Source organism: Macrobrachium nipponense, chromosome 9 (genome assembly GCF_015104395.2).
Source record: "Macrobrachium nipponense isolate FS-2020 chromosome 9, ASM1510439v2, whole genome shotgun sequence".
Classification (NCBI taxonomy): domain Eukaryota; kingdom Metazoa; phylum Arthropoda; class Malacostraca; order Decapoda; family Palaemonidae; genus Macrobrachium; species Macrobrachium nipponense.
This window is the reverse complement of record NC_061110.1, coordinates 89,785,840-89,807,354: the sequence shown is the minus strand read 5'-3', so window position 1 is coordinate 89,807,354 and position 21,515 is coordinate 89,785,840. Positions and strand designations below refer to the sequence as shown.

General features: G+C 36.8%; 1 protein-coding gene across 10 annotated transcripts in view; it reads right to left on the bottom strand.

The window, feature by feature from the left end:
• Positions 1-21,515, bottom strand: part of LOC135218566 (sodium/potassium/calcium exchanger 2-like) — a 490,480-nt gene that overhangs the window by 63,114 nt on the left and 405,851 nt on the right. For 9 of the 10 annotated variants that reach the window (XM_064254943.1, XM_064254946.1, XM_064254942.1 and 6 more), the window contains one exon: positions 8,066-8,083. The exons of the other annotated variant lie outside the window; for it this stretch is intronic. In XM_064254943.1, coding sequence (XP_064111013.1) covers positions 8,066-8,083 — 18 coding nt within the window. The remainder of the gene's footprint in view (positions 1-8,065; positions 8,084-21,515) is intronic. 10 annotated transcript variants of the gene reach the window in all.

The window sequence follows — 21,515 nt, the reverse complement described above, 5'->3', positions numbered from 1 at the left end:
CTCACTTTTCCTAGCTTTAGAAAACTGAATACTGCTGACTCTAGGTGAGAGAGAGAGAGAGAGAGAGAGAGAGAGAGAGAGAGAGAGTTTGTTTGTAAGGTGTTTTTACGTTGTGTGGAACCAGTGGTTATTCAGCAACGGGACCAACGGCTTTACGTGACTTCCGAACCACGTCGAGAGCGAACTTCTATCACCAGAAGAGAGAGAGAGAGAGAGAGAGAGAAGAGAGAGAGAGAGAAATGAAATGCCCTGTGTACAGGACAGTGGAGGGTGGGGCGGTTGGGTTGGAAATCTGGAAACAAGAGAGATGATTTGTAATCATATTTTGAGATTATAATCAAAAGCCTTCTGGTTAACGAAAGATTGTTAAAAAACGCGTCCAAGCTCTCTTAGAGAGAAAAAAGTACAGCAATTTATTTCCCTTTTATTTAAATGTCTTCCATCTTGAGCGTGTGAGAGCAGCTGTGAAGCTTCAATCATATCTTTCGAAAGTAGCTTCTTTCTCTCTGTAGCCCAGAAACTTTCTAGTAGTAAAGCTATACTTGCGTACTCGGCCTTCAAGCTACTACTGCGTGACCTTTCATTGCTGCTTGACCTTTTATCGTCAGCACGTGAAGCGAGGTTCATGAAAAATTCACGGGCCAGACTCAATGAATTTTGAGAGCTCACACGTGTACTGGGGCGTCGTGTTTACAGAAACATTGTCATAACTATTCGTCTGGAACATGACCATTAGCTTTCGTACGCTTTCCTGCTTGTCAAAGTGATGAAAGTCGCGAAAGTTGTGTGTGTGTGTGTGTGTGTGAGTAACATCGTTTGTGTGAAAGCAAAACTGTCTCTGGTGCCGTGTTGTAGATAGTAGTTTGTGCGAAAGGAGAGAGAGAGAGAGAGAGAGAGAGAGAGAGAGAGAGAGAAATGAAATGCCCTGTGTACAGGACAGTGAGGGTGGGGCGGTTGGGTTGGAAATCTGGAAACAAGAGAGATGATTTGTAATCATATTTGAGATTATAATCAAAAGCCTTCTGTTAACGAAAGATTGTTAAAAAAACGCGTCCAAGCTCTCTTAGAGAGAAAAAAGTACAGCAATTTATTTCCCTTTTATTTAAATGTCTTCCATCTTGAGCGTGTGAGAGCATCTGTTGAACGCTTCACTCATATCTTTCGAAAGTAGCTTCTTTCTCTCTGTAGCCCAGAAACTTTCTAGTAGTAAAGCTATACTTGCGTACTCGGCCTTCAAGCTACTACTGCGTGACCTTTCATTGCTGCTTGACCTTTTATCGTCAGCACGTGAAGCGAGGTTCATGAAAAATTCACGGGCCAGACTCAATGAATTTTGAGAGCTCACACGTGTACTGGGGCGTCGTGTTTACAGAAACATTGTCATAACTATTCGTCTGGAACATGACCATTAGCTTTCGTACGCTTTCCTGCTTGTCAAAGTGATGAAAGTCGCGAAAGTTGTGTGTGTGTGTTGGTGTGTGAGTAACATCGTTTGTGTGAAAGCAAAACTGTCTCTGGTGCCGTGTTGTAGATAGTAGTTTGTGCGAAAGGAGAGAGAGAGAGAGAGAGAGAGAGAGAGAGAGAGAGAGAGAGAGAACGAACAAGTTGAGGTCTGGTATGTCTTGGTGGCGTGTTATGGATGGATAAACAGGTCGGTAAAGTTGAACGATTATTACGTGTGTAAGAGGATATTAAATCATCATGAGAGAGAGAGAGAGAGAGAGAGAGAGAGAGAGAGAGAGAGAGAGAGAGAGAGAATGTTTTAACCAATGTATTTTGCAAATCGTAGATATAACAGCAAAGGAGGAAATTGATAATTCAAGATGTTTTCTGTAACTGCAAGAGAAACATTTGCCACGATATTTCTATGGGTAACTGAACGTAGAATTTATGAGGGAATTCCAGATCTGTTCAGTGTCAACATTTTACAAAAGGTGTTTACATACCTTAAAAAGGCGAAACAAAAGAAAACTTAAATGTTTGTCCTCTCGAACAAAAGCAATTTGAGTTGAAGATAAGACAAGATCTTACATCAAACTTAAGAAAGATGAGAGTTTTTAAGACAGCAAGTAGGAAAATATGAATTATGGTGCAAATAACCACTATAAAAAACTGTTTTTTTTTCATCTGTCCATCCGGCTGTGGGGTTTTTGTATGGTAACACTGCGTCCCGGGCTTTAAATAGTCACGCTACGTGTAAGTTTTAGGTATATAAAAGGATATCTGGGTGTACATTTGCAACTGAAAAGTGTTTTAATAATTTACTGTATGCGAATTACACCATTAATATTCGAAATAGGTTATTGTTATTATTGTTGAATGTAAGCTCCCTTTTCGGGGTGGCGAATGGAACAGCCAGACGCAGTGGCGGGAAAATTGCTTCTCTCGCTGTTCGCTACGGCAAGATGTCAACGTATTACTTCATTATACGTAAGTATATCAGTATGTACTGTTAATTTTTATAAAGTGCGTTTCAGCCAGATACGATATGACGTAACTTGGTTTAGCATCTGTTTGATGGAATTTGCGTCTGGCTGTTCCATTCGCCACCCCGGAAAGGCAGCTTACATTCGACAATAATAACAATATCCTATTACGAATATTAACGGTGTAATTCGCATACAGTAAATTATTAAAACACTTTTCAGTTGCAAATGTACAACCAGATATCCTTCATTTACCTAAAACTTACACAGCGTAACTATTTCAAACCCGGGACGCAGTGTTACCATACAAAAACACCACTGGCGGATGGACAGATGAAAAAAAACAGAGTATAGTTACTTTATTTTTATTTTTTTTGACAGTTCATCTTGCCCAAAGCTAATTTGCTCGGAGGTTGTGAATCATATCATGTTTGTGGCACGCTACATATCTCAACATTTAGTGATAGTGACCCCTCAACGTTTATTTGATTACAGTGCCCATATACGTCAATTTGTATAGTGTCACTGCAGGTCAACTAGCTTCTAAAGTAACTTTCGGTAATTTGCTAACACTGACTAATTATTCTTTTGGCCACAGTCCCTCCAAAACACTCGTTCGCACCGGAGGTCTTTTCTGTCTGAATTTCCAATACTGTGGTGCTTCACAAACCGAGTGACCTTGAAAGTATAGCCTTGCGTAGGGGGCTAGGAACCCCCTCCCCCATCCGGCCCCAACCCCACCCTCCCCAGAGACGTCCCCAGAGTCTCATCGCATCCGCCATCGATCTGGCAAAAGAAGGACTCCGTCTGAACAGCCTTCGTTGCCCACACTGCTAATACCTTTGCCTCTGGGATAGACAGAGAGACAGACACCTTCACTCATGGCCGTCTGATGATATCACTGACTTAATTTATATTGAAAGTCTCTTATGACGTGTTCACTTCAATGTACATGAAAATGGAGGAGTAATTTTCTTAGCATCAATTGATTTACATGTCTTCTTCGTCATATACGACCACTGATACTATATCCTATAGACATCCAAATCTTCACGAAGTCGTAGTCAACTTCTGCTACACATTCCAGGAACGAACGAACGGATATCGTCCGTTTCTTTGCATCTGGACATGGCTTCGACTTACGCTACAATCACAATGACAGCATAAAGCACACAATCACCTCAGTTTCCTGTGCTTTGCAATCTCTACACAAGGCAAAGTGACTTTATTTCTCAACCGCTGACGAAGGACTGATACATAGTGGTAGAAACCACACTAGATATGCTATTGCTATGAGGAAAATACGGAAAGCATACGAGACAGATCAGGACAAAGACGTGCTTAGCATCTTAATCACAAAACAGCTCTGGGTTACATGACAGTGAATTTCTGTTCAATGACAGAAATTCTCATTTGTCTCTTTGCAATAGTGGAAAGAGCACTTCTTCAGTCACTCATTTTTGTAGATGTTCAATCCTGCCAATCAGTCATCGATTCGTGCAGGGTGAGTTACAAAACTTCCAAGGTTATTGTAGGAAGTTTTCTTTGGAATACTGATTTTTTTTTATTTGCTTGAATCACAAATCTGTCAAAGCTTAAAAGGAAAGGATTGTTATAACCGTTTTCGATAATGTCTTTCTAGGCCATTCTATGGCATATATATATATATATATATATATATATATATATATATATATATATATATATATATATGTGTGTGTGTATATATATGTATATATATATATATATATATATATATATATATATATATATATATATATATATATATATTATATATATATATTTCCAACCTTCACATGAGCTTTCAAACCTGATCTAAACCTGGCGACCGTCTGCGTGGATCATAAAACAATTTTTATATTCTCAAGATCTTATCTTGATTCTTTACTCACTCTCTCTCTCTCTCTCTCTCTCTCTCTCTCTCTCTCTCTATTATCTTTGACGAAAAAAGTAATTCTAGATCCCACGAAAAGCGAAATATATCCTTGAATACATGAGGGTAAAGCATCTGTAAATAGAATTAATTCCATTAAAATATTGGTCATTTAATCTCGGCACTGGACGGAAAAATATATTTCTGCATCATTATTCTGTTTCAGACCCTTTCATGAAACCAAAAATATCCAACACCATTTTCATGAATAGCTGTCATAACTCGGCAAAATAAATAGATGCCCGAATCAGAGGTATTTTAAAATCAAACGAAAGTTTTCATTTCATAAAGGTTAGAATCCAGTTTTTACTTATTTCATTTTTACCACAGTACTACTCATTTTAATTGAGAGCCCTGCATACGGCAACATTCTCTCCCAATTCGTATGTAGCATGTTTTTTTTATCTCTCTCTTGTTTTCCTTTTCAAGGGTTAGTTATCTTGTATTATCCCTCATAATCTCTCCAACGGAAGGGTTATCTCTCTGTCAAAATGTGTTATCTTTCCAGCAGAAGGTGTTATCTTTCAAACCACAGGGGTGTTAACTTTTAAATCGGAAGGAGTTATCTTTCAACCCACAGGGTGTTTTACCTTTCAACTCAGAAGGTGTTATCTTTCAACCCACAAGGTGTTATCTTTCAACCCACAAGGTGTTATCTTCCTTCCAGAGGGTGCTATCTTTCCACCAGTATTTGTTATCTTTCTAAATGGAGGTGTTATGTGTTCGCCAGGAATGTGTTATTTTTCCAACAGAATATGTTACATTTCTTCTAGAATGTGTTATATTGCTTGCAGGGTGTGATGCCTTTCCAACAGGAGGCGTTATCTTTCACCAGGAATTTGTAATTTTTTCCAACAGATTGTTATCTTTCTGCGAAAAAAAAGTGTTATCATCTTTTTGCTACAAGGCGTCATCTCACCACCAAAGGTGTTATCTTTTGATCAGCCAAGTATTATATTTCCACTAGAAAGTGTCATCTTTCCATAGAGGGTGTTATCTTTCTACTAGAAGATGTTATCTTTCTGACAGGTGGCACCTTTCACCGGATGCTGTTCCCTTTCCTCCAAAGGCAAAGCACTGGGACCTGTGAGGTCATTCAGCGCTAAAATGGAAATTGACAGTAGAAGGTCTGAAAGGTGTAACAGGAGGAAAACCTCAGAGCAGTTATACTATGAATCAAGTGTTAGGAGAGGGTGGAGAGTCAGACGGAGAAAGAGAGTATGAACGGAGGTACAGTAAAAGGAACGAAAGTGGTTGCAGCAGCTAGGGGCCGAAGGCACGCTGCCAAGAACCTTAAGTAATGCCTACAGTGCACCGCATGAGGTCCACTGACGGCACTAGCTCGACAAATCACCAGGTACTACATAACGTCTACGTGTCCGGTCAACAAAGGCACATCAGACTTTTTAAGGAGAATCCTTGTGAATAAATAAATGGAGTTATTGTTAATGAATATCATAGAAGGTATTTAGATACTGCATGATTCGGATGAGTCTATTTCATAGTCGAGGCTTCAGTATGCATATATCAGCAGTTTTTAATCAGATTTCTTCAGATATTTGGATGCTTCTTTGTTTTATCTACTTATTTGTAAATTCCTGCCTATTCTCTGTAGGTATCGATAAGGTTTCTGTGAACTCTTGGGGAGGTTTTTAAAATTTTTTTATTTTTGTGACGTGTAACCATCTCTGAAGTCAGTACAGTTGTCAGCGCATATTACAATTTTCATTTTTTTGGGGGGTGAGGGGTGGTGGTTGTGTGAAGCTTACCCTCAATACAGGCTGGATAAACATAGCTAAACAATGGCTCACCAAACAATAAATGCATCTGTAGTCCACTTTCGTTAGACCAGGGAAGGACTTGAATGACAAATACCATTTCATGCTCTGTTTAGGGTCATCCCAAAATGGCTACAATATACGGGCTCTCATATACACTTCTTTAGAGACCATGCTATGTTATTTATTTATTAATAATATTCAGAGGATGGACTCTATTCATATGGAACATGCCCACAAACGAATGGGGCCACTGACTTGAAATTCAAGCTTCCAAAGAGTTCTGTTAACTGTACCTCTGGAAAACTAATTGAGACTTTACGTTTTCCCATCCAAAACTATAGCTAGATATTTTTCATTTTTTTTAATTCCATATTTATCGAATACAAATTCTCTTCGACGTTTCTCCTACTAAATGAGGAGAGTAAAGCAAACCGAAAGTGAAAGAGGAGAAAGAGAGAAATAGTGTAATGGAATTAAGTATAAGAGAAGAAAATGGGAAGTACTCCTCTTATGGATACTTGACCATCTAATATTGGCTACCAGATACCATTGCCTGAATTGCATTCAAAAGGTTGAAAAAAGGCAAGCAATATTCTCAGTTATTTTATGATAAGCAATCTACCGAAGATTATCGATCGATTGCTCCGTTTGAAGGACAAGCTATGCGCAGTCATAAATTTCTTTTTAATGATACTAATACTTGCATTTTTGGACTAGCTTACTAAGTCTGAAAATTACAACTGATGCATGGATATATATATATATATATATATATATATATATATATATATATATATATATATATATATATAATCAGGAAGCCCTGTCACTTTATAAAGATATTATGTAAAGAATTGACTTTACATATGTGCTGTAAACATATAAAACATTTAATTTCAAACACATTCGTTGTAAGTCTCCTTATTGGATAAAATATTTACTCTTATCTCACGTTTGAATAAGAAAATTAAATGGTATATCGAACAATCCCTATGATTTTTTATTGCTCTATTGCCTATATATCTTAGGGTAAAAATCCATTGCAGTCATTTGCCATCTACTTGGCTAACATATCCTCAATTTGTCCGTTTCTTTTCGGGTATTATAACATTTACCCGATGTGATAACAGAATAAATCTCCTGGATTATCACGAGATTAATTTTAGTTTCTTACAGACGAACACAGAGGAGCTCTCAACCAGACCCTCTAAAACAAGACTAAGAGATGGATGCAAATAATCCACACAGAAGCGCACATATATATACGTACACATCGAGAGAAAGGACAGAGTGATACAAAAAACAGATAAATGTACTGCCACGCACATCCATGCAATGGACAAAAGCACATGATAATTATAATAATAATAATAATAATAATAATAATAATAATAATAATATATTGTTTGGAATGAAAATAAAAGATATGTGACAAGCTTGCCTCCCACACGGAATCTCTTTCTGACGTTACTTGGTTACGTCCAATCTCTCATACCTCCTCCACTCACAAAGACACAATTCATCCAAAAAACTAAGTAAATAAATAAATAAATAAACAAATAAATTATCTAATTTCAAATGAAACTGTTGTTGCGTATGTAATGGTGATCCTTACCCGGCTCCCACAAGACAAATATTCTCATCCACACCCCCCACCCATAGACCCTTAAAAATGAAGGACAAAGGAAAGACGTTACACGAAACGGAAGAAATCAAGAACTTCGAGATTAGAGAGAGAAGAAGGGTTGGGGGCATGTCATATTAACACTGGTAAAGCCATGCAGAACAGGATGCCATGATATGCTTTCATATGCATAAGATCACTTTCAATTCTTTTTTTTCTTAATTATATTATAATGCACTAACACCTAAATATGCATTGACATGCAGAATGGGGACTTTACCAGGTTCTTCCTCGAGTCCTGAAATTGTAGAAATTCAAGATCAGCTTCCTGCATTACATAAAAAAAAGTAGAGATAAAATAAAAACAAAAAAGTTGTGAAAAGAAGTCGAGGGTGTTCTCTCTTTTTTTTCTGTACAGGGGGACAAGAAGCTTTTTCCTTTTTGTCCCAGCGACAAGCGAGACTCGTGGGCTACTTCGAACCTTCGCTATAATAAAAAAATATACAGCTGGATGAAAGTGGTGGCTTCTGTTTAGTAAAAAAAAAAAATACAAATGACTGAATCCAAAAGAAAACCAAGCTCTACTGTATCATGGATGAGGATAAAAATGAACACCTTTTTAAGAGTTTAGTGGTAGAGTCAAGTTCTACTTTCTGTGTTTAGACATGATGGGTGACGATGTACTGCATGCCATTACTCTACAGTAGAGACTCTCATGAGACGAAGAAGCGCTCTTGGGTAACAGGGAAAAAAAGGAGGAGAGGCCAAAAATCTTTACTCGTACAGAGGCAGACAAAGAACAGTTAAATGGAAGGAATTGACACAAACCTTGACTTGCTCAGCTTCATGACACACGCTCTAACAAACCCATGTTCATTTTAAGGGGGTGTTTTTTTCATGTAGAAAGAACTTTTCACATTCATCACAAGAGAATTAAATAAAAACTACTCATACTCTACTCGTGGGGGAAAGGGGCGGGGGAAGACTGAAATCAGATCATCTAGATACATTTAATGTTGAATTACAATTACGACAGGGCATTCATGACTGAAAGTACACTTACGGGAAATTGGGGGGCTTGTTTCTATGGCTACGAGCTAGGAGATAGGCTGAGTTATTGATTACGAATTATAGCAAACATCTACATATTTATATATAATATGCACATTCAAATATATGAGGATTTATCTACCCAATACGACGGAGGGTTCACAGACAGAAGAATAGGTCCTGATGTGGAGTGTGGGCAGGATTTCAAGTCATTCTTTGTGGCATAGGCTAAGCATATGCATTTGCGGTGAATGTTACCAATGAATCTTGTGTAAATGTACAAATAGCGTAAGTTCTCAAAAAACAAAACCGCACTTCTGATTACACTCAAACCAGCGGACTTTCGCCCAAACATATACTCAAAGGAATACGACACATAGTGGCCTCTACTATTCATATTTCGATTACACTGCATTCTAAACAAGATTTGGTGGCAGAGTTTTTTTTCGAAAAAGGATTAAAACAAAAACCCTCCGGATCTCTGGTTATCCCATCACTTTTCATAATACTGATTTTGGGAACATTTTGCTGGTAATTTCACAGCATTTTTTTTTATTTGATGACAATAAATGTCTTTTTTCTGGTTACTATTCGGTCACATCCATTCGTTGCAGTATTCTGGTTTCGAAATTGACAGCGATGCAATCCGAATGGTCACCTTTATCTGATCAATTATTTTTGCCAGCTGGAGAAACATTGGGTATAATATCTTACAGAAAAATGTCATACTTTAGCAGACGATTAGAAATAACGTTTTGTCAAAAAAAAAAAAAAAACTGTAATCCCAAAAAAAACAATCAAGTACATAAACAAAGAGATTTCATAAACTGGCAACCGTTTTAATCATTCAACCATCTATGATTCAAATATAAATACAAGATTTAAAAAATTATGAATAATAAAACCTAGAGAGGGAAACGATTTTAGTATTGCGTGTAATCCTTTAAGACAAAATGTGTCCTTATGAGGGGATTGCTGGTAAGATAAGCTACTTCCTTCTGAAGGCAAAATGAGCAGTGCTGCTGAACTTCCAAACTCATTCAGTAACTAACCATCAAAAGCATGTCATTCTTGGATGCCAGTGTGTGCCAAAGTACCACGAGAATGCTCTGTAAGCTCAAGCACCTAATGAATGTTTTGGCTAATGATGCAAGCATTCTTTCATCTTATGAACTTGGTATTTTGGACAACAAAATATGCTTAGAATCAGAGCATGAGAGCAAAGCTTTTGATTGGTGCAGCTCCTAAAATTTCTTATTATTTTTTTATAGGATTGAGAAAAACTCAGAAACGTTACAAAACTGCTGAGTTACCTGCATGGCTATACCTGGGTATCCTGGAGAAAACTCTAAAAACGAAGAAATTAATACAAATGCAAAGAATATCTTTTTTTTTTTTTTTAAGGAATGCTGCCTTCCAAGCCTTGAATATAAGAAGAATAAGCAAAGAAAAAAAGAAAAAAAAAACTCGTAACTGACAGCACGCAATAGCACGCGATACAAGATCTTAACTGAGAGAGAGAGAGAGAGAGAGAGAGAGAGAGAGAGAGAGAGAGAGAGAGAGAGAGAGAGAGAGAGAGAATAAAAATAGTGACATTCCACAGACAAGAAAATATCATATGTTTGGTTTTTCCTCCGATCTAGAAAAAAAAAAAAACTGAAATTACAATAATATCCTACTGTGGACGGGGACCAACTTAATGTTAGTCTAGTATTGAATATTTAAACGCCTGGTAGAAACCTAAAGAGAGACCATAACGACTCTGCCACCATGCAGTTTGTGAAACTCACATACACAGGTTTGTGGTAACACATACATACAAACACAAACACACAGGCATTTATAGGGATGTATATGTTTGTGTGCTGATGTCAACGAATCATATTTTCAGAGGAGAGAAAAAAACGAAGTTATAAATGAAAGAGATTCATCCAAATACTGAAGATGATCTATAATCCAGCCATTAAAATAGAACCTTACAGAGTATATACATAGTCTGTCGAACTTGCAGCATCATCTGTGCCAGAAGAAAGGTGATCTCAAGCAGAGAAGTTTGGATAATCTTCAATTGCAAATTATACTCAAATTCATCTGAGAAGTTTAGCCAAAATACAACTTATTCTGTGCATAAATCAGCTTCAAGTTTGACAGAACATGGGGGGATATTTCGCCATTTTTGAGGGCTACACTTTGAGGACATATCAAATATTCCTGAATGGAAGAGTTTGAGGTCAAATTCGTGAGATATGAAGCAAATTGTCTACTTATTCTAGAGGGAAAACAGAATTAGATTGAAAAAATTCTCAAGAAAAAAAGACATGAGTTAAAATCTTAAGAGAAAAAAGAGCAATATCTTAAAAGTTATGAGAATCATATCATTAAGGAGGTATATAAAATGTCAAAAATTCCAAATGCAAGGGAAAAAAGGACCACATCCAATAAAGCTTATAGATAAGGTGACAAAAAATGAGATCTTAGATAATAGTACAGTGGTATCAAATACATGAAAAAAAATCTTGCAGAGCAAAGGAGGCAAAATCTGATTGAATCCCACCTACAAAAATAGAAAAGACAAAGTTAGAAAATTTTGGATATCATATTTCAAAAGGGAGACAAAAAATTTTGGTGTGCTACAAAAAGGATACAAAAAAATAATTCAGACCCGGGCCATACATATACATATACATTTTTATATATACATTAAAACTAGGGCTTGGAATACTATCGATCGGTTGTTAACCAACAGGTAAAACAGTAAGCAGCCACATAATTCAATTGAGTTTTATAACTGAAGATTTTCCATTATTCTCTCTCTCTCTCTCTCTCTCTCTCTCTCTCTCTCTCTCTTCTCTCTCTCTCTCTCTGTTAAGATGTTTTAAATTATTTCTTATTTAGGTTAAGTAAAACAAAAATTCTTTGATCTACGTTAAGTAAAAAATTATTTTTAATGTAGGTTAAGTAAAAAATATTTTTATGTATGTTGCAGAAGTATTTTTCATCTAGATTAAGTAAAAAATCTATTTTCTTTATCTAGATTAAGTAAAAATTATTCTCATCTAGGTTAAAAAATTACTTTTTTTTAATCTAGGTTCAGCAAAAAATTTTTTTTATATAGGCTAAATAAAATAAATTACTTTTTATCTAGGTTAAGTAAAAATACAAACATTAATAATTTTTTTCATCTAGGTTTAGTGAAAAGAAAAACATGAATAACTTTTTACCTAGGCCAAGTAAAAACAATAACAAAAAGTATAAAGCCTGTAACAGACAGCTTCCCCCCAACCCCCACCCCCACCCTCCCCCCCATTCACTCTCTCTGTCTCCTGTCTGTTCAGATTCTCTACCGCACTTTTAGGCTTACAGATAATTACTCTCTTCAGGGGCAGACTAAATTACGTAATTACAGGTAATTAGAAAACAGGTACGCAAGTCGATATAACTTCCTTAGATTATTCTCTCTCTCTCTCTCTCTCTCTCTCTCTCGTCTCTCTCATCTCTCTCATCTCTCTCCTCTTCTCTTTTGTTTTGTTCGCCCCCCGGGGGCTTTTGATTACCTTAAGTACATAGAGCAGGGGAAAGTTGGAATCCCCCAAACGTAAATTCTGTGTTAAAATATGTTTACTTTTTTTTTTCTTTTAATCGTAGCTCCGTGGCACCTAAAAAAACTCCAGATAAATATATATCCCTTCTCAGTAGTTGGGAAATGCAATATGCGATCATTTTTACTAATATAAGTAATATCCAAGAACTCGGAGAGCAGAACACCACGCGAGAATAAGTGAAGTGCCGTTCAAAAGGCAATGCCTCAACCGTGAACTTGAACTTTCAAAGTGTCCTCATTCTCAAAGAAATGTTTTTTCTCTTTCACGAATTCTTCGTGAATTCTGGGTCAAGTTCCTGCCTTCATTATTTCTTAGCACTCATATTTTTTTTAAGGTCAGGTGTTTTTATAGTGTCAGTTCACGTAATACAAGAAAATAGACTAGAATTTTATCAGATTGTATAACAACAAGTACTGATGAAGTAGATAATGTTTGGAAGTAACATCTTCGCATAATGGCTAATATGTTTCTGAAAAAATGGAATGGAAATCATTAATCACACTTTTTTTTTCAAACAAAAACGGGACTGGTTAAACTAAAGTTAAAAAAAATTCCATTAAACCCGATAGCCTGTTATGTTGCTTTTACTACGGACTGATATTATTTGTGAGGTTATCAGATTCCTTTATGATATCTATAGCTAATCAAGTATTGTCTAAAGTCACTGAAAGTTACCTTAAATTTTGCTGAAATTCATAAATACCTCACGAGTGACTATCTTTTCCAAATGTTAAGTCTGTCCACAAGAGGTGACTTAATTAAGCGGCCAAGTAGAGTTTCGATTTATGTGTCACCGTTACAGTCAAAGAGAGGAAAAAGAGGAACCTCTTCAGGAATTATTCAAGAGGTCGACATAAACAGAGAGAGAGAGAGAGAGAGAGAGAGAGAGAGAGAGAGAGAGAGAGAGAGAGAGAAGAGAAGAGAGAGAGAGAGAGAGAGAGAGGACTGTTTTTTAATGCATTTAAATCCCCATCTTCCGTACATATCTATAAACTGATCAGAGATCCTTTTCTGATGTGTCCTTGGCCACGGGAAAGCTGAAGACCAGTTCATTAGGGGCGTAACTGAGTTAGGACCGAAAGTCCTTCGTAACAGTTACAGAGTTAAAGAGAAATGATGGCTCTCAGGGTAACTATGAGAATGATGAGGAATGTAGCCTTAGGGGAGATTCTAGATGCAAATTCGGGTCGCAAGCTACGGAAGTGTAATTCCGGAAAGCTACTCAATCAGACAAGCGCCCCATATCGTACTTACCAGTGTTAAGTGAAAATAAAAAAGCAAAATGATTTACGAAGCAATGTGGCAGGGCTTAGTGACGATGAGATCGTCGCAGGAATAGAAGAAAGCCGTGAATTATAAAGCGCAAAGCTATTTCCTCCATTTGCTGATGCTCCTTACTAAGTCAGATGGAGACATATTTTCCCGTTTTGAGACTTTCGGGTTTTGTTCTACACCATGCAGTAACTACGCTCACAAGACCTTTTTAGCTTTGGTCTGAATGGAAAAACAAGAACTCCCGTGATGGAATAAATGGTATATTAAGCCAGTTTGTCGACCAGAAAAGTAGCTTCAATATCAAAGCCACAGCAGCGATTTCCTGAAGCGCTATCAGAAGCAAGCTCACAAATAAAAATATATGAGAATGGCTTTGAGGCAAACGAAGATGTACAATACCTCAAGGTGGCTTTCCCTTAAACCATGCTAGTTCGATCAATAACATAGGTGCTAAGTATCTCCATCGTGTAAATAAGTTGATACATGTATATAAAAAGAAAGGTCAATGAACCGTATCACACCTTTTATCAATCTACAGACTACAGCATGAATTCACCTGGAAGAAACCAATAAATAAATTTTAAAAATTTAGATTCAGCGATACGCCCTACCCTAATCTCACCTAAAAGCACTGCATAATGAATGGCAAGTAACTGACAAATGAAGCCGAATAAATATAATGACTAACGTAACACAATGGCACAAAAACAAGAATACTTGTCATATTCTGATAGCTTCTGTTATACGAGGTATTTTCTATAAACATTGGAACGTTCATGTTTTCGTAGTTTAACAGAGGGATTTCGTCTCCTTTATTTGATGAATAAAGGATGAATCCCGTTCGTCGAGGAAGCTGGCGATGTCTTGTTCCCTGAATGGAGGTCGGATTTGGTCGTTTGATATTAAAAAAAAACGAAACACAAAGGAGCAGAAGGTGGATGATTCTGACGTGGCAAACAGTCCCAAGGAAATGTTGATGATTTCTCACATTGAGCTGGGTTTAAAAAAAAAATAATGAGATTCCTCAAAATATAAATGGAGTTATTCAGGGACATTCAGAATCATCAGATCTCTGAAATATGTAAACAAATGGACAATGAATCAGAAATATATCCGCGTACCAAATCTTTATTAAAAAGTTTGAATAGTTGAGCTGGTCTCTCCCTAATATCAGGGATAATAGCTGATCTATGTTTCCTAATACCTGACCTAATTTTTCCAAAATAGCTTACATAGCCTCTCCCTAATACCCGTGGGAATCACTCCCTATTATCTGAGCATAAGTTTCCGTAATATCTGTGCCAGTTTCTATATTATGGCTGAGTTAATCTTGATCTTCCATCTACGCTAATCTTACCCTAATATCAGATCTAATGTTTCTATAATTTCTAAGCTAATATTCCTTAACATCGGACCTAATTCTTCGCTAATATCTGGGCTTATCATTCCATACTATAAGGGTTAAATGCTCCTTTCAATATGGATGTTCGTTCCATAATAGCTGAGGTAACTGCTGGGATACTTCCCCTTAATATCTGAGTTAGTCTTTGCCTAATAGCTCAAGATATTTTCCTAATAGCTGAAGGAATATTTTCCTAATAGCTGAGATAATATTTGCCTAACAGCTGAGGTAATATTTTCCTGATAGTTGAGATATTTGCATAATAGATGAGGTTATTTTCCTAATAGCTGAAATAATGTTTTCATGATAGCTGAGATAATTCTTTCCAATTAACTGAGATGATATTTTACTAATAGCTGAGATAAAATTTTTCTGACAGCTGAGATAATATTTACCTAATAGCTGCGATGATATTTGCCAAATAGCCGAGATAATATTTTCCTAATAGCTGAGATAATATTTTCCTAATAGCTGAGATAATATTTTCCTTATAGCTGAGATAGTATTTTCCTAATAGCTGAGATAATATTTACTCAATAGCTGCGATGATATTTACCTAACAGCTGCGATGATATTTGCCAAATAGCTGAGATAACTTTTTCCTAATAGCTGAGATAATATTTGCCAAATAGCTGAGATAACATTTTCCTAATAGCTGAGATAAATTTTGCCAAATAGCTGAGATAATATTTGCCAAATAGCCGAGATGATATCTGCCTAATAGCTGAGATAATATTTTCTTATTAGCTGGTTAACAGTTTCTTAATATATGAGCAAATCTTTCCTTAATAGTTCAACTAACCTTTACATAATGTCTCAGTCAGACTTTCATTAACGGCAACGACAACCTTTCCGTGCTATCTAGGCTAATCCTTTCATAACAGCTGACCTAATCTCTCCCTAATATCTCAACTAGAACTCGCCTTATATCTGAGGTAAATTTTCCCTGATGTCATAGTTAATTCTCTCCAAATATTTACACAAACCTTTCATACTATCTGATTAAGCGGTACCCTAATATTTAAGTCGGTCTTTCATTATTAATTGAGCTAGTTTTTAACATTAATATTTGTATTCATAAATATCTGATTTTCTTTATTGGCTTCACACAGTTGGTCCAAGCAGGACAAACCTTGCCAGAAACATGGGCCCATTCAATGCTTGGAAGATGTAGCATCGAAGGTGAAAATTTCATTGTGTGTGCGTTTTTTAAAAGTAGTTTTACCCTCCCACTGAGTTTGAAGAATTCTAGGACCGAAAGATTAGTTGATTAGCTAGTAATCGTGTGTAACACTATTTACGAGTTTGCAGTCTTGTAAAAATTTTAGAGTTGGTTCCAGAGGAAATTTTTCATGTTCTACAATTTCTTTCGTTATGTGGTTTTCAAAATACAAGTTTCTAGGGCATACCGTTAAAATGGATACTTGCATTTGATATATAGCACAAATTGGTGGGGGATTGTGTCGTCTGTCTGCACGGTAAATAAAATTGTTAAATTATTATGCATGCTCCTTAGAAAATTTGACGTTTATATAAAGGCTAACTTTAGCTGATTGTTTAAGAATTCAATACTTTTATTTTTACTGTTTAACATTGTATCTTTTTCAGAGCGTGAACTTGATGAAAGCATCCAAGGAATCTCTTCTTCAGCACAGCGCGAAACGTTTTAGGGAATTCCCCAAATACCGAGGAAACGTCTAGAAATAAGAATGTCACCCAGTAAACGCCAAAAAGGAGGCAGCATACGACACTCTCTCTCTCTCTCTCTCTCTCTCTCTCTCTCTCTCTCTCTCTCTCTCTCTCTCTCTCTCTCTCTCTCTCTCTCTCCATGAAAGCGGGCTTTGAGTTGCTGCTGCTGTATCTAAACATGAAACGCGTATTCGGATAAAGCTGAACTTCCTCAACAAAATGCTATTGTCATAATTTCTTCGCTCTCGCACTGGTCAGTCAGTCAGCCATATTTGCTGTATCGATCAACGCTCGCCAGGAAGATCTGAGGTAGCGGATATGTCCTAGAAAAAAAAAGGGGGCGAGGGGGCAGGGATGGGGGGGGGGGGAGATGATGGAAAGAAAGCTTAATCAAACAGGTCCACTTTGTTCCCGACACTTGATCACTATTATTATTTGCGACGGGGAACTGCTGATGCCGACGTCTCTTTAATGTGAGAAGGGGTGTCTCTTGTTTCGAAATCTCCCCTGCTGCTCCTAGAAGGGAGATTATATTCTGTATAGGTCATTGTTAAAGAGCTTATTTTTATAATGTACCCCTCCTTTTAAAATTGGCATTTTCAAAGCGAGATAAAATAAGATTCATAGTAATCTGGAAAACAAAATTTTTTTTACAGTGTACCCCTTTAAAATAGATATTTTCAAAACGAGATAAACTAAGATTCACTATAGTCTCCCCGAATACAATTTTTTTTACAATAGGTATTTTTTAAAATAGGTGTTTTCAAAGCGAGATAAGCAAAATAAAATAATAATAATCTTCTGGACGACAATTTTGTTCATTTCATAAACATACGCGACTTTGCCATGTCTATAAGTAGGAGTCTGTTAAAATATTTTTGAGTACAATCTAAAAGATGTTTGAAATTAAGCTGGCCTTATGCCAGCACGGGCTCTTTCTCAGAAGCATGAAATATTTCCAGGGAGAAATCCATTTCACGAGATTCCACGCTGGAACAGAATGCTCCTGCATGCATTCTCTCGTCTCTTCTCTCTCCTTTCTCCTCTCTCTTCTATCTCTATCTCTCTCTCTCTCTCTCTCTCTCTCTCTCTCTCTCTCTCTCGTCATCGATTCCCCAATCCCTTTCCATGGGGAATCTGGGACGTCGGGGGCATCCCAAACTATAAACAAGATTCCGAATGGGGGTTGGGGGAGTGGGAGTCGTCGACGAGAAATTTCTACCAGGCGCATGATGCATGAATCTTCCGTAATGGCTTTTCCCTGTGACATCTATGCTTGCTGGGAAAACTTTAAATTTACTCTGCATTGCCTTTCGTCTCCTGCATCTGACAGGAAAATTATAATTGTGGCTGGGGGAGGGGGTTACGGGTGGGTGGGGGTGGTTTAGGGTAATAGGAAGATGGATGGGGGGAGGGAGGTTGCCTTGGGGGAGAAGGGGTAGAGGAAGGACCTCACAGAGACTTTGTTATTTGGCATCGTGACTGAGTTAGCTGCTTTAACGCTGTTTAACAGTTCCCGGATTCTAGCAGTAAAGGGGGGAGGAGGAAGGAGAGGGGGAGGAGGAGGAAGGGGGATAAGGGAGTGGGGAGAGAAGGGGAGGGGGCGGGGGCGGGGGGGGGGGAGGGGAGGAATCGATCTCTATCTAACTCTTGTCAACAAGATGTTGTTGAACTCGGTCATTTGATTGTCAAATGAATCTTATCATTTTATGTCGGCTAATGCTCTTGCTTCCGTCTGTTGCATCTGCTGCTGAATGTGGACTCCATCGTGATGACCATTTTAACAAGAAATCAAATACAATATGTGAAAAATGACGTTCAAATACTCGGCTGTAACGATCCCAATATGTTAAAAATAACGTGAAAATATTCGGCTGTAATTATCCCCCGTTTTTAACATTAAGTGGTATGACATAACCACGTGACTTCCCCCATGAACTCTCAACCTAATATATCATCCAGAACTAATATTTCCATGCTTGCCACTAGCATAGATATTATGGAAAGATTATCCCAGATAATAGAGAATGATTAGCACAGGTATTACGGTGAAATGGAGATGACGCAAGGAGTTTTAAAATCTGGCGTAGGTGGTTCGTTACTCAATTAGAACAAATGACTAAGATACTCACTATGTAAGCATTTCTGAATATATATATATATATATATATATATATATATATATATATATATATATATATATATATATATATATATATACAATTATACTATGAGACTGATTACGTTCGCCCTTGGATTTCTTTACTTGCGTGAACTGACATGACTTTTTTTTTCTTTTTGCAATAGACAAATATTGGCAACTTAGTGCAAGGGTAAGAACCATAAAAACACACACACACACACACACAACCCGGAAGGAATTAAAGCTTATTCAGAGGAACGAGCATTTAATAGAAGATAAGCGAGTCAGTATTTGTGATAATGGTGACGAAATGACATTCGTTAATTAAATGTTTTAGGAAGAATTACGATTTCTTATTTGTACGAATGTTAGTAACGTACACGGTAAAATAACATAATTTTGGCTGTCCAGCTCTTACTTAATATCTAATAATACTGCCACAATTAACGAGATTTCATTATGATATCAAGAGACGTCTTAAATTCCCGAATCGGCCAGCAAAGTGTACCAATGGTAACACGAAACCAATCTTCCCCATCACATCGCAAGGTCGAAGCCGGAAGGGGAAAAACTCTACGGGAATCCAACACAACATTTCGTTATTCTATTTTTGTCCGCACTGATGGTGGCTGTGGCTACGCTATTGTGTTACTCAAACCCCTCTCGATATCTTACACTGGGCAGTGTAAGCCGAGAGCATCAGCAACGCCAAGTAAGAAAGAGCGAACAAATACTATTCCGACGCTGCTGGCTGCTCCCCGTGGACGGTCTCAAACTTTTTATGCGGTTGTTTCCTTTCTGGGTTTTCCTGAGGTATTAAGGAAATCGATAGAAATGAGGTAAATTGATGGATAATATTACTTGTTTAATATGAAATAACTGCATAAAACCACAGTAGGAAAATATCATAAAATCTTAATTTACATAGAGGCAAGAACAATCTCGTCTATATAGCTAACAATTCAATCCATCTAGTATGGCAAAGTTAGGTCTGGTCAGAATTCAGATGGGTGACCAAGTAAGACATGGGTATATTCCTAACCGGTTTCGGTCGTTGGGCGGCGGGGGTAGGGGGGGAGGAGATGGAAGGTGAGGATTACAAACAGACCCTTATCCCCCATCCCCTGTGCTGTTGATAGTTTTGAAATATTTCTCTTTAAGATGCCCTTTCCATTACCTGGTCTCTGAAAATCGATTTCACCTACTGATAATCATTTTAATCATTATCTTTCTAACATCTATTTTAAATAAATTTTACAGACCAATCATTACTCTTGTTTCCATTTAAGCTTCATCTTCGAATCGAAACGTACTTGAATCTAGTTTTAGCCTGTCCGTGGGTATAGCGGTTAGTGTCGTGGATTACAACTCAGATGTCACGGGTTCGTGTCTCCCCCAGGGCAATTTAAAAAAAAATCACAGGCTCAGTATCAAGTTCAGTTACTGCTGCAATGTAAGGATTGCGGTGGGAAGTTGAAACCACATTCTCTGGAAGTTTGAATTTCAAGTCAATGCAGCAATGGGTCCTTTGGTGTGCTTGTTTCCATGTGAATAGGTTTCATCTACTGAAATAATAATAATAATAATAATAATAATAATAATAATAATATAATAATAATAATAATAATAATAATAATAATGTTCTTTAAGGTCCATAATAATATACTGATGGAAGCAGTAAGTAAAATTTTACTACTGCTTCCATCATATTATTGTGGACCTTAAAGAACATTACTTGTGCCCTCGTAATTGAGATTGCTACCCAAATAATAATAATAATGATAATAATAATAATAATAATAATAATAATAATAATAATAATAATAATAATAATAATAATAATAATAATAATAATAATAATAACAATAATAATACTAATGAACCAAACAAAAACTTCTTTCAATTTTCTTCTGAAGATTGAAAAGGAAACCCACAAAATCACTGTGTAACTGAAGTAAAAATTAAATGTAAATACTTAGAAGTAAACAAGTTACACAGTGATTTTATGGGTTTCTTTTTCTCAATAATAATAATAATAATAATAATAATAATAATAATAATAATAATAATAATAATAATAATAATAATAATAATAATAATAATAATAATAATAATAATAATAATAATGAGTAAAGGTCCACAATAATATTGAGTAGTGAATTGTAATGTTTTATACAAGTGCTACAATAGCTTTCGAACCCTGTGCCTGAACAATTGAACTCTTGTTTCGAGGGCTCCACAGAACCGCTGTATCCTGTCTCCCTCTAATAAATTCTCATCTTTCAAGCAATTTAAAACGAAAGAAAGGAAGACCTTCTCGAGTCTCCCGAGACAAACCCCGTGGCTGAAGGAATCAGGATTCGATAATGATTTATGGATCCGTCGACTACAAACGGTGGGTGGGGTCGGGGTGGGGGGTGTCGTAGCAAGAGCATTACGTATGGCGTTAAAAAGTGGGTCACGGGAATCGTTTCTTTTCGTTTGTAGGCCTCAATCTACCAATTTATATAGGCAGGTGAGGCTGTTCTCATACACGGACGATCAATTATTCTCGTCCGGTTAGTGCTAC